This window comes from Phacochoerus africanus, chromosome 3, assembly GCF_016906955.1.
Source record: "Phacochoerus africanus isolate WHEZ1 chromosome 3, ROS_Pafr_v1, whole genome shotgun sequence".
In the NCBI taxonomy this organism is placed as follows: domain Eukaryota; kingdom Metazoa; phylum Chordata; class Mammalia; order Artiodactyla; family Suidae; genus Phacochoerus; species Phacochoerus africanus.
Window position 1 is genome coordinate 190,110,760 of NC_062546.1, and position 13,879 is coordinate 190,124,638.

The 13,879-nt window shown below is 44.7% G+C and overlaps 2 protein-coding genes across 3 annotated transcripts in view; both read left to right on the forward strand.

Annotated features, from left to right (window-relative positions):
- Positions 1-5,936: 5,936 nt before the first annotated feature.
- On the forward strand, positions 5,937-7,889 carry LOC125122280 (glycerol kinase-like). Its single transcript, XM_047770493.1, has one exon. The coding sequence runs from the start codon at positions 6,057-6,059 to the stop codon at positions 7,716-7,718; it is 1,662 nt and encodes a 553-aa protein (XP_047626449.1). The 5' UTR covers positions 5,937-6,056; the 3' UTR covers positions 7,719-7,889.
- A 1,229-nt stretch (positions 7,890-9,118) lies between these two features.
- MOGAT1 (monoacylglycerol O-acyltransferase 1) overlaps positions 9,119-13,879 on the forward strand; it is a 40,063-nt gene continuing 35,302 nt past the window's right edge. For both annotated transcript variants that reach the window (XM_047773626.1, XM_047773627.1), the window contains exon 1: positions 9,119-9,401. In XM_047773626.1, coding sequence (XP_047629582.1) covers positions 9,308-9,401 — 94 coding nt within the window. In that variant the 5' untranslated portion in view covers positions 9,119-9,307. The remainder of the gene's footprint in view (positions 9,402-13,879) is intronic.

Genomic DNA, 13,879 nt, shown 5'->3' on the forward strand with positions numbered 1-13,879 from the left:
TCTTGTGTTTCTATTGATGGATCTTTCTGAAATCAAGAAGGTCTACTAGACCTGCCAAGAATCAGGTTGATTAGCACTGACTTCCTAATTGTCAAGCCACCCATCATTTTAAATTGTATTTTAAAAATTAGCTCATTAGGAGTTCCCGCCATGGTGTAGTGGGTTAGGAATCCAACCACAGTGGCTCCAGTCACTGCAGAGGCTTAGGGTTCAATCCCCAGCCCAGTGTGGTGGGTTAAAGGATCCTGTGTTGCCACAGCTGCAGCTCAGATTCAATCTCTGGCCTGGGAACTTCCATATGCTGTGGATGTGGCCATAAAAAGAAAAAACAAATAAATAAACTTATTAGGGAGTTCCCCTGGTGTGCAGTGGATTAAGGATACAGTGTTTTCACTGCTGTGGCTCTGATCACTGCTGTGGTGTGGGTTTGATCCCTGGCCCCAGAATTTCTGCACGCTGAGAGCTCGGCCAAAAATAAAAATGAAATAAAATAAAAACTTATTAGACTTTTAATATTATTGACCAGTCCCTCTTTCTTGAAAATCTCTTAGTTTTTCTGACTCCCAACTCCTCTACTTAGCTTCCTGGATGTTTCTACTATCATCATCTGAGAGGAATACAGTGTGGTGTTAAGAGTTCTATAAATTAGTCACAGATGAAAATTCTATAAAAAGTAAGGTGCAAATCTGGAGCCATTGGTGGCCACCTTTCCCACTATACAAAGAAAAAGAATCTGCAGTGAGCTAAAATGATACCGACACTAAGAGAAAAGGTAATGAAAAGAAACATAGAAGCATTTAAATCTGATTGTTTTTAAGACCCAGATGTCTCTCTCTCCTCTTCCTAAAAATTGGTAGTTCAGCAGCTTGAAGTTCAAAAGGATTAAAACCTAGAGTGTGCAAGTTGGAGGGTTATAGCTGAGACACAGGTAAGCAGATGTCCTAAAATGCAGGATCCAAAACTGCATTAAAGATTTTCGACTGGAGTTTCCGTCATGGCTCAGTGGTTAACGAATCCGACTAGGAACTATGAGTTTGCAGGTTCGATCCCTGGCCTTGCTCAGTGGGTTAAGGATCTGGCATTGCCATGAGCTGTGGTGTAGGTCACAGACCTGGCTCGGATATGGCATTGCTGTGGCTGTGGTGTAGGCCAGTGGCTACAGCTCCAATCAGACCCCTAGCCTGGGAACCTCCATATGCCACAGGTGCAGCCCTAGGAAAGACAAAAAAAAAAAAAAATTTTTTTTTTTACTTTATCTGAAGAGCATTGGGAGAAATTTAAAGATATTAAGCAGAGAAATGGCATGACTACTTGGAAAGATCACTTTAGGTACATTGTGGAGAAGAATCAGGGGTGTTGGTCCAGGTGGTAAAACTCAAGACACAGAAATCACTTAGGAGATTGCAATAATCCAGAGGAGAAATGACAGCAGCCAGGACGTGGGAAATGGCATGTGCTTGGGGACAAAAAGTAATAATAGACCAGAGGATTCAACAGGTCCTATACCAAGTAGACATAAACAACTAGAAAGATACATGCAGAATTGGACTTTCTTGGAAACTGGAACTAAAGTGATGGAGTCTGTTTTGCCACACCTCCAGGAATGCTGCTGTTTGAATGGCTGACTGCTTCTTTCAAGAGCTGCCCTGGACCCAGGTCAGAGGCAGTAGGCCCTCCCAATCACCTTCTCCTAGTTTCTTCCCTGTTTGTGTTCCGAGGCCCCAAGTAGGTTCCCAAGTCCTGTGCAAACAAAATGCCAGTGAGGGTCATAGGAAGAGAAAGGCCATTTGATAAATATTAGCGATTACTGTAATAATTTTTTTTTTTTTGAGGAGGTTCCCAGGTTGGGGGTGGAATTGGAGCTACCACTGCCTGCCTATGCCAGAGCCACAGTAACTCCAGATCCGAGCCGCATTTGCAACCTATGCCACAGCTCACAGCAACACCGGATCCTGAACCCACCAAGCAAGGCCAGGGATCGAACCCATAACTTCACGGTTCCTAGTTGGATTCATTTCCACTGAGCCATGATGGGAACTCCACTATAATAATTTCTGAGATTAGTTGTTCATGTTGTTATAAAAGTTTAAAAGAGCAGCTATGGAAGCACCTACTTTGTAGAGCAAATATTAAATACTAACATTAACTACTGGAAAGATAAGAATTAAATCTATATCAATGCAGCTTTCCAAGGAGAATGTGAAAGGAAAGCCTGGTGGGTAGCACCATTCTTGTATGTGCCTATAACAAGAATACAGAGGAAAGGAAGACTTTGGACCATTATTATGGAGGCTACAAAGTCTCACCATCTTAGGCAAGACTCTTGATACTTTGCCCAGAACAAACACACTCTAGCCCTGCCATACGGATATACTAGTTCACTGAGGAGACAAGAAAACAGAGGGGCCCGGATAGATTTCTTGAACTTTGTTCAAAAGAGCCTTGAAAATAGAACTTTGTGAAGGATGATCTATTGAACTACCATAGTTATGGTCCTCGATGTGATTTTAACCCAAGCTGGTCACTCAATGACTTATGGTAGCCGTGACAGCTGGAATTTATGTGTGTGGTGTGTGTGAATGAGAGAGAAATATTTACCATTATGATTAATACACCTTATGAAAACCAAAACAGTGACCTTTGTCCTAAACTGTTCCCTCTAAGGATTCTCAACCTAGAAAGAACGCTATTTCCTTTTAAACATGACAATAGGAACATTTTAACTTAAATTACAGTGAAATGTCATGTTATAATAAAACTATCATCTTCTTACTAGTAGAAATTTGTTATCGTAGAACACACAGGAAAAAAAAAAAATAAGACAAGGAAGTGACTTTTAGTCATTCACTTCCAAAGGTAGGCTTTCGTAATCTATGAGGCAATCTAAATTGTCACATTCTCAATTTTTTTTTTAATTTTTTTTTGTCTTTTTGTTATTTCTTTGGGCCGCTCCCGCGGCATATGGAGGTTCCCAGGCTAGGGGTCCAATCGGAGCTGTAGCCACCGGCCTACGCCACAGCCACAGCAACGCGGGATCCAAGCCATGTCTGTGACCTACACCACAGCTCATGGCAACGCCGGACCCTTAACCCACTGAGCAAGGCCAGGGATCGAACCCGCAACCTCATGGTTCCTAGTCAGATTCGTTAACCACTGCGCCACAATGGGAACTCCTCTTTTTTTTTTTTTTAACCAGAAGCTTTAAAAGCTTTCTTTTTTTCAAATTATAGTTGATTTATAATGTTCTGTCAATTTCTGCTGTAAATGAAGTGACCCAGTCATATATATATATACACACATTCTTTTTCTCACATTATCCTCCACATGTTCCATCACAAGTAACTAAACATAGTTATCTGTGCTATACAGCAGGATCTGTCATTGCGTCCACTCCAAATGCAATAGCGTGCATCTACTAAGCCCAAACTCCCAGTCCATCCTACTCCCTCCCCCTCCCACATTCTCACTTCTTAATTAGAGTTGAGAAGTGGAAAGAGGAATCACATTTGGTTGCTGGAGTCTCAGATTTTCAATCAGGACAGTGCTGACTTCCTATCACCAGGGCCACGTCAGGACTCCCCCCCCCCCCTCCCCGAGGTGCCTGATATATTTTTTGTTGAATTATTGAAAAGTTATGTATGTTTTACTCGCTTGTTTATACCCAGTGCCAATCACCTAGTATGTGACTGGTAAATATTTGTTGACTGAATGAAAAACTAACTCCAACCCAGACTATGACGAAATTGGTCCTCTGCATTCCCACCATTCAGTGACTTGTTCTTCTGTTTCACCAATATTCTCTTCCTTTCTCATCATATCACTTGAGGAATAGCTAGGTATAGTTATTTGCTCAGGCTCTAGAAATAAACCTATTTTCCAAAAACAGAAACTTGGTTTTACTACTTAGTAGGTGAACAGTTAATTTGACCTTTAGTCTCACAATTTTTTTTTTTTTTTTGCTTTTTAGACTGCACCTGCTGCATACAGAAGTTCCCAGGCTAGGGGTCCAGTCAGAGCTGCAGCCGCTGGCCTATGCCACAAACACAGCAACACTAGATCCGAGCTGCATCTGCAACTTACACCACAGCTCACCGCAACGTCAGATCCTTAACCCACTGAGCAAGGCCAGGGATCACACCAGCGACCTCATTGTTACCCAGTTGGATTTGTTTCTGCTGAGCCACTACAGGAACTCCTCACTTTACTCTTGATAAAAGAAATAATAGTACCTATCTTAGAGAGTTGTTGTGAGGCTTAAATCAAACACAGCATATAAAGCAGGAAGCCCAGTACCTGGTAGTGGTAAGCGCTGAGTAAAGTTGATACATTATATACAGTTTTAAACTGCAACCCTGTTTAAACTTTGTATTTCTCCAAATATTAGGCTACCCCCCCCCCAATAAAAAAGAGTGGTTTCCAACCTGGGTTTTGTAGATCTCTCAGAGGTTCTGTAATTGTTTGATGTCAATTTCATTTTGCTAAAAACACAGCCACCTTGGGAAGGAGGAAGATGCTGAGAAGGTGAAAGTCAGGGTCCCGGTTCCTTTCCAACAAGAGCAGTTTCACATTGACTTCCTTTGTAAATTGGAGTACTTTGAGGATTAAAAAAAAAAAAAATCCCCCTGTTAAAATCAAAGTTTGAAACCATTGTCCTACAAGACAATGCTTCTCCTCATCTGTTTTAGAACAGCTGTAAAAAGATCTGTTTACTCTTTGCCAGTAACTGGCTGGGGTATCTTGGACAAATCACCCAACTTCCCTACTCTGTGCTTCGTACTCCACAAGATGTATAGTTTCGAAAGATAATGTCTAAGGTTCATGTTTTCCTACTAGTTTTTCCTATTAGAGATCAATAAAATCCATGAATGAAAACTTTCTCACCATTTAACTCCAATGATCATTTAAATCTAATAACCTGGGACACAATATATAGACCAGTCAACATGTGTTGAATGTCAAACAAATGAGTGTATGATTTAATTGCTGATTAAAATGGTGATGGACCCTCATGGGTCCCTGCTTTGCTTAAATGAGTTGTGATGGGATATGACAATTCTTTTCTACTTGCTGAGGGCTCTGGGAAAGTAACAAGGGCTTGATTCCGTAGAGTGAGCACCAACTGATTACGAGTTCTGGGTATCCTGCTCTTCCTGTAGAACAATAGACTGTGAATCTAATGAAGCAGTCAGTCCTATTTACATCTCCCAAGCTTATGCCAAATCCATCTCTCTTCTCCTTTGCTAACACAGTAGACCAAGTCAGCATCCTCTGCTCTCACCCTCCTAGAGCCTCCGTAGGGTCTCTCTACTTCCACTCCTGTTACCTCTAATCTAGGTGCTCATTCTCTATCACTGGAAACTATGTTTCTTTCAGGGCGCTAGCACACATGTCATTATGTATCTACGCCGTAATTTTCTGTGTCTCTCCTAGACAGTGAGCCTCATAACAGAGATTTCTTACTCACCCCATGCTACTCAGCCCCTCAACAATCTCTACCTAGTGCTTAGCCCGAAGAAGCCTTTCCATAGCCAATGAACGAATGCGGTGAATTCCCAAAGGCGCAGAGTCCCTGTCTTAATTCACCCGTGTGTTATCAGCACTTAGGGCAATGCCCGGCGCAAAGCAGGCGCTGCATAAATACTTGTTCCTCGTTTGAGTCACCTGAAGGGATGACTCTTCTCTCCAGGACACAAAACTGCATTTGAGTTTTCTCTCTGCCAGCTGTGTGACTTTGAGCCTGGCCTTCGCAAACTGCCACATGAGCAAATACTTATTTCGCAGCGTTGCCGTAGGATAAGCTCAGGCTGGTGAAGGGCTCTGCACAATGTTTTACGCGGTGTTTACTCAGTGTCCCCCTACAAGCACTGAGGGAAAGTTCAGGGAAGAAATCTACGGGAGAAGCGGGAGGGGCGGGGTGAGAAGCTCGGCGCTGATCGGCGTTCTACGGCTGCGCGTTGCCTGACCCTCCGGACTCGCCGTCCGCCCCGCCCCCGGCGCCGCTGCCATCACCCGGGAAACGGGACGCGATCGCCTGCCCACCGACCGAAGCTATTTTCATGGCAGCCTCGAAGAAAGCTGTTTTGGGGCCGTTGGTGGGAGCAGTGGACCAGGGCACCAGCTCGACGCGCTTTTTGGTTTTCAATTCAAAAACAGCCGAACTACTTAGTCATCATCAAGTGGAAATAAAACAAAAATTTCCAAAAGAAGGGTGGGTGGAACAAGACCCTAAGGAAATCCTGCAGTCCGTCTATGAGTGTATAGAGAAAACGTGTGAGAAACTTGATCAGCTCAATATTGATATTTCCAACATAAAAGCTATTGGTGTCAGTAACCAGAGGGAAACCACTGTGGTCTGGGACAAGTTAACCGGAGAACCCCTCTACAATGCTGTGGTGTGGCTTGATCTAAGAACCCAGTCTACCGTTGAGAACCTTAGTAAAATCATTCCAGTGAATAATAACTTTGTCAAGACCAAGACAGGCCTTCCACTCAGCACGTACTTCAGTGCAGTGAAGCTTCGTTGGCTCCTTGATAATGTGAGAAAAATTCAAAAGGCAGTTGAAGAAGATAGAGCTCTTTTTGGGACCATTGATTCCTGGCTTATTTGGAGCTTGACAGGAGGAGCCAGGGGAGGTGTTCATTGTACAGACGTAACAAATGCAAGTAGGACGATGCTATTCAACATTCATTCTTTGGAATGGGATAAAGAGCTCTGTGAATTTTTTGAAGTTCCAATGAAAATTCTGCCAAATGTCCGGAGTTCTTCTGAGATCTATGGCCTAATGAAAGCTGGGGCCTTGGAAGGCGTGCCAATATCTGGGTGTTTGGGAGACCAGTCTGCTGCATTGGTGGGACAAATGTGCTTCCAGGATGGACAGGCCAAAAACACGTATGGAACAGGCTGTTTCTTACTATGTAATACAGGCCACAAGTGTGTGTTTTCTGAACATGGCCTTCTGACCACAGTGGCTTACAAACTCGGCAGAGACAAACCAGTGTATTATGCATTAGAAGGCTCAGTAGCTATAGCTGGTGCTGTTGTTCGCTGGCTAAGAGACAATCTTGGAATTATAAAGACCTCAGAGGAAATTGAAAAACTTGCTAAAGAAGTAGGTACTTCTTATGGCTGTTATTTTGTCCCAGCCTTTTCAGGGCTATATGCACCTTACTGGGAGCCCAGTGCAAGAGGGATCATCTGTGGGCTCACTCAATTCACCAATAAATGCCATATTGCTTTTGCTGCGTTAGAAGCTGTTTGTTTCCAAACCCGAGAGATTTTGGATGCCATGAACCGTGACTGTGGAATTCCACTCAGCCATTTGCAGGTAGATGGGGGAATGACCAACAACAAAATTCTTATGCAGCTACAAGCAGACATTCTGTATATCCCAGTAGTGAAGCCCTCAATGCCAGAAACAACTGCCTTGGGAGCTGCCATGGCAGCAGGGGCTGCAGAAGGAGTTGGCGTTTGGAGTCTCAAACCTGAGGATTTATCAGCTGTCACGATGGAGCGGTTTGAACCTCAGATCAATGCTAAGGAAAGTGAAATTCGTTATTCCACATGGAAGAAAGCTGTGAAGAAGTCCATGGGTTGGGTTACAACTCAGTATCCAGACAATGGTGACCCTAGTATCTTCAGTAGCCTACCCTTGGGCTTTTTTATAGTGAGTAGTATGGTAATGTTAATTGGAGCAAGGTACCTCTCAGGCGTGGCATAAATAATACCAATTCATGGATTCCAAAGATGCAGGCTCTTTACGCAGTGGGAAAATCCAGCAGTTCTGTCTTTTAATGTGATGACACTATTCAAAGACTCTGATTTTATTTATGAGCCACTTGCTGCATGACCCTCCAGGTAGACCTGTGGCTTGAAATAAAGAAAATGCGGCAGAAAAAAAAAAAAAAGTGATTTCTCAATTAGGAAAAAGTCAGCAAATTTTGCACACAAAAAGTCACAACTCGCCCTGAACTACCCAGGCAATTGTTTTAATCTAACTTTCTATTAAAATGTTGAAGTAAAAAGGGGCACGGTGGGGGGATGGGTAGTCAGCTCTGTTGTGTTGCCCTGTTCCAGATTCCCTCTAGCAATGATCTGACAGCTCCCTGCCACTTGGTATTGGTCAACTATGCAGTAAGTAAGATTTCTAAAGAAAATGTAGTGGGTGCTCACAGAATGAGGCACAATTTAGGATCTGTTTAACACATCATAATTGAAATTTTTCAGTGGCAAGTCTTTAGGTAAAAGACTTGAACCCTAAACACAACTTGCAAGGATCTGGTTGCTTACCACCATTTTTGCCTCATCTCCCTCCCATTTCTTCCTTGTTCCCTGAACTCCCATTATATTGGTCTTCTTTGCGCTTCAGCCACAGGACCTTTGCACATGTGCCTCCCCTTTCTCGGACTAGATTAACTATTATAATTAAAGTGTAGCTTCTTCAGTAACCCTTCAGTCTAAGTCCTACAACCTTCTCGTTCATTCATAGAAGGGTTTCATTTTGCAATTACACACCCAATTGTGTGGTTATTTTTCTTATGTTTGTCTTGTCCCCATAATTTGTGCTCTCTGAGAGCAAAATCAATGAATGGCTTGGTTGCTGGGTGTATCGCTAGCGCCCAGAATGATCGCGGACTCGTGGGAGACAGTAAGTGTCCTTCGAATGAATAAGTGAAAGGTTTCCAGGATTCGTGTAGGAATCTGAGACACAAAAACGAGGAAGCCCCAGAGTTTGAGGGTCGGGTGGAGAACATAGACCAATAAACAGATGGGTACCATCCTGTGCTTCCTCCATCTGGTGGGAGATCCCTGAACAAACCCTTTCCTAGCTGCAGACTTTTGGAGGAAGAGGTGGGTTTAAGGGCGGATGCTGAAGCTGAGCACACACTAATCGATCAGCTGAACAATTATCAGAGCCGGGTGGAGATCCCAGTTCTCTGGCGAGGTTGCAGGAACCTGCGTTGCCGGGTTGGGGCAGGCTGCCAGCTGACTCCGCTCTCTGTCTCCTGTGCCCAGCGCGGCACGCTCTCGCCAGCGCCTGGGCGCGCCAGCCAATGCGTCCCGGGCGCCGCAGCTGCTCCCCCGCCCCGGCGCGTGTGATTGGCGGCCCCCAGCCTCAGCTCCGGCGCGCCCTCCCACCCGAGACCAAGTCCAGTCCGCGCCCACTCCCGGGTCTCCGCAGACGCCGTCGTCTCCTCTGCGCCTCGGTGCCCCACACCGGGCGGGAAGGCCGAGCACACCCCGGAGTCGCCACAAAACAGCGAGGTCCCAGGCGGCCGCGCTCGGAGCCATCCTCGCCTCGGCCGGGCCATGAAGGTCGAGTTTGCCCCGCTCAACATCCCGCTGGCGCGGCGGCTGCAGACCGCGGCGGTGCTGCAGTGGGTCCTGTCTTTCCTGCTGCTCGGTAAGGACGCCCGGGCGCTCAAGATCCAGGCAAAACTCCGCGGTGCGTGGGGCTCGGTCTCCTTCCCGGACAGTCCTTGTCCACCCACCCAAGGACGGACTTAGAACCGCCAACTATTTCCCTTGTTAGAGCAGGCAGGTCACTGAGAGCGTTTGTAGCGAACTTGGGACTCCTCTTCGATTCATTTTTCCACGTGAACCTCGTAGCAAACGACTGTTTGCCAACTTTATTTTACCTTATGCTGTTTTTTAAAATTGAGGTGTACCTTCCCCACAATAAAAGGTACAGATTGTAAGTACACAGCTCGATGAGTTTTGACAAATTATGCATCTTAATGTAATCACTACCCTATCGAGCTGTAGGATATCTCGCTTAAGCCCCTCAAAAGTGCATAAACTCGTTTCTTGGGTTTTCGATTCATAAATGGAAAAACAATGCCCAAGTATTTAAAACCTGATTCCTTCCTCTTCCCCCCCCCCCCCCCCCCCCCCCCCGCCGCGTGACAGATACCGGTGTAAGCTTTTACGGGCTTAAGATTTTCCGGATGCAGAAAGGTACCTTGCTGTAAAGACTGCACCACACATTGGGTTGGGTTGGGGGGCCTCTGTCAATAATTCGACTCAGCAGTGTGTTCTAGGCGGTTCCCAGTTAAGCCCCCAGAGAAACACGGGCGCCGGTCATGATTTGGGGCGGGAGGGGTTTACCTGAGCGCTTTTTCTCTTGATGTTTGTTCTGCTCTTGGAATAAAGTGGTGGGGGAATTCCCGCCCTGGCAAAGGGGTATGGGCTGCGTCTTGGGAGCGCTGGGACATAGGTTCGACACCCTGCCCCCGGCACAGTAAGTTAAAGATCCTTCGTTGCCATAGCTGTGGCTTTGGTCGCAGCTACGGCTCGGATCTGATCCCTGGCCCGGGACTCTCTATGCGGCGGGGCGGCCAAAAAAGAAGAAAAAGGCTGGGGGAAACCAGGGGAAGAAGGTGTGAGAGGAGAGGACAGGAATTATTGGGAACTTAAACTCTTCGGAAGGCTAAAGTCATTAGATCTTGGGTTGTACACTGTTGAGGCCACAATAATAACAGCGATAATGAAGTCATTGCACTGCGGAGATTCTCAACCCTGGTTGCACAGTAAAATCACTGGAGGAGTTTCTAAAGAAAAGGAGGTCCTAGCTCTCTCCCTAGAATTTCGAATTCATTTGTTTCAGAATGGAACCTGCACATCAGGATTTTTTCTTTTTTAAACAAACTCTCCAAGAGAGTACCATGCAGCCAGATTTTCCTGAAAAACAGAATTCAAAGCATTAACTCATTAAGTCCTCAGAGGTCAACCTGTGAGACAGGGTTGTTAGAGTTATACTTTGTTTTGCCCTAGGCCAAAGGACCATCAAGATAATAGCAGGTATACTTGTTAAGGGTCAAAGGACAATGAAGATAATAATAGCTACTCTTTCCAACAAGAGTTTAGTTTGTATCAGGCACTATTCTAAGCACTAAACACTTTAACCATGCAATCTTCACAGCCATTTCAGGTAGGAGTGTGCCTTCCTGCATTCACTGTGCAGATGAGGGAACTAAGAGGTGAAGTGAATTGTTCAAGGTCACACAGTTAGCAGGAGGTAGAGGAACTGTGCACAAACCCAAATATTCTACCCACAGTGCTGTCTGATTTAATGTCTAGAACCTGGACACTGACTTTCTCACTCATCTGTCAGCACATCTCTATAGCCTAATGGCCTTCTCCTTTGTGGCCCTTGTCATGGCTTGGATTTATGTCTGTCCAGCGTTTTTAAGGAAGATCTGTGTTGCTAGCTGTACAGGAGCAGAATTTGCTATCGCCAAACATGTCTCTTTGGTTTATTAATTATTGTAAGCTTTTTTTTTTTTTTGTCTTTTTGCCTTTTCTAGGGCCGCTTCTGTGGCATATGGAGGTTCCCAGGCAAGGGGTCTAATCAGAGCTGTAGCCACTGGCCTACACCACAACAACGCAGGATCCGAGCTGAGTTTGTGATCTACACCACAGCTCATGGCAACGCCGGATCCTGAACCCACTGAGCAAGGCCAGGGATTGAACCCACAACCTCCGGTTTCTAGTCAGATTTGTTAACCACTGAGCCACGACTGGGCCACGAAGGGAACTCCTAAGCTGGTTATTTTCTAAACAGCTACAGCAGACATAGGAAAAACTCTGAAAACCAAGGAGCAGTTACCCTTTTCTAAGAAACATTTACATTTATAAGGGAAGTATCTATTTGTAGGTGTGTCTCCCTTGCTGTACCAGGAAGAAGAGGATGACCGCATCTCTGGAAATTTATCAGTGGAAAAGGCAGAGGCTTAAATCTTCATGAAACCTTACCCTTGTGTACTGTGTTTTTCTGATAATCTCCTGTAACTGACTTTCCCCACCCCCAACACCCTTTTGTCTTTAGCTGAGGATGGTACTTAAGGAAAAGGTTTCTGCCATTTTGGCCAGTTAGTTTTCCTGGATCTCTCCCATGTATACATATTATTAAAATTCTGTTTGATTTTCTCCTGTTAATTCATCTTCTGTCCGTTTAATTCTTAGACCAGCCCAAAGAATCTTGGAGGGTAGAGGAGAATTTCTTCCTCCCTGAAACATCAGAGCACTGTGAGGTTTGCCGAGGGAGGAACATGCAAGACCAAGTTAGTAAAGCAAGAGAGATTTATAAAGGCATTTGGGGGGACGGGCTGAGCTCAAGGTAGCACCAGCCTTGACTGTGAGGAGGTGCTAGGCTTATAAACGGTCTGTATCAGGAATCTGTGACTGGAGTTCATGGCAGAAACTTGTGGCAGGAGCGACGAAGAAAGAGGAGGGAAAGGTCCAGAGAAGGGTAGGGGGTCGAGTCCCATGACACAGGGCAGTTGTTTTCCACAGGCCATTGTTTCTTGTTGCCCAACTTGAGCCTCCACATTCCGGGAACAGGTGTAGATCTTGTCCTCAGCAGGTCTCCAAGTTGAACCATCACATATGGGGGGTTGAGGTCTGTCTCCATCCTCCTGGGAACCCATCAAGCACAAGCTCTGTGAGGGAACACCCAGCACATGGCCTGTGGAAGGCACCCAGTAAGTACTGGCTGAATGTCTTCACTCTGTCAACCAAAAGGGAAGCTGTCTGTCCCACATGTCCCTACTTGTATTAACTCAGGGACTGCCGCGTCCAGCGCTGCAGGACAACGGGGAATCCTGGAAGAGGGACAGCACAGTATGACACAACACACAAGACTCTTACATTTAGAAAGTAGCACTCTTGTTCGGCAGAACAAAGGTGCCTAGACTTTAACCCACATGATTTTTATTAAGGAAGGTGATGAGATTATTATTGGTGGGATTAAGGAAGGTAACAAGATTAGTGGGCAGGAACAGGCATAGGCAATAACAAGGTTATCTTCTTAGTGATATCAAAGGGGGTATCCTTGGGACATAGTGCAGCTCTTTATAGAATAACGTGTTTAGTGCATAAGTCCTTTATCTTGTCTTTGAAAGAGACTCTACTTTATTTATTTTTTATTTATTTATTTTATTTTTTTGTCTTTTTGCCTTTTCTAGAGCCGCTCCCATGGCATATGGAGGTTCCCAGGCTAGGGGTCTAATTGGAATTGTAGCCGCTGGCCTACGCCACAGCACAGCAACGCCAGATCTGAGCCTCTTCTGCAACCTACACCACAGCTCAAGGCAATGTCAGATCCTTAACCCACTGAGCAAGGTCAGGGATCGAGCCCAGAAATCTTGTAGTTCCTGGTCAGATTCGTTAACCACTGAGCCATGGCGGGAACTCCCAAGGAGACTCTACTTTAGAACTCTTAGTCCATAGATATTTGCCTTCTGCAGAGTTTAGATGCTCCATGGTCTCCAATGAGGGACCTGGATCCCCTAGCAACCCTAGAGGTAGGGACTACCCATATACTCATTTTCCAGAGATAGAGGTATAGTAATTGCTCAAGCTTACAAGGTAGGTGGATGACAGACTTGGACATGACCCACCACTCCTGATTTGAATCAAATTACAGCGGCACAACAGTTCATTTAAATGCTCTTATTACATGCGTTTGGCATTTGTGTTACTAGGAGCATATATTATTTTGTATAATATATTTTGGAAATTTTACTCTGAAAATTTCAAACAGAAAAGTAGAAGGACGTGAACTCCCGTATGCCCATCACTTGGATTTATAATTATTTTAACAATTTGCTATATTAACTGTATAGCTTTTGCAAAAAAAATTTTAAAGCAAATCACATATTTTAAGCCTAAATTCTTTAGTATGCGTAATATAAAATTAAGTATTTTTACATGATTGTAGTAACATTGTCACATGTAGCATAATTAATGGTAATTGCTTAAAATCACCTAAACTAGTTAATATTCAGATTTCCTAAATTGAGCCAAAAATACACTTTTATGGGAGATTTATTTGAACCAGGATGCAAACAAGCGCATTGGGTTGCATTTACTTTTTAAATG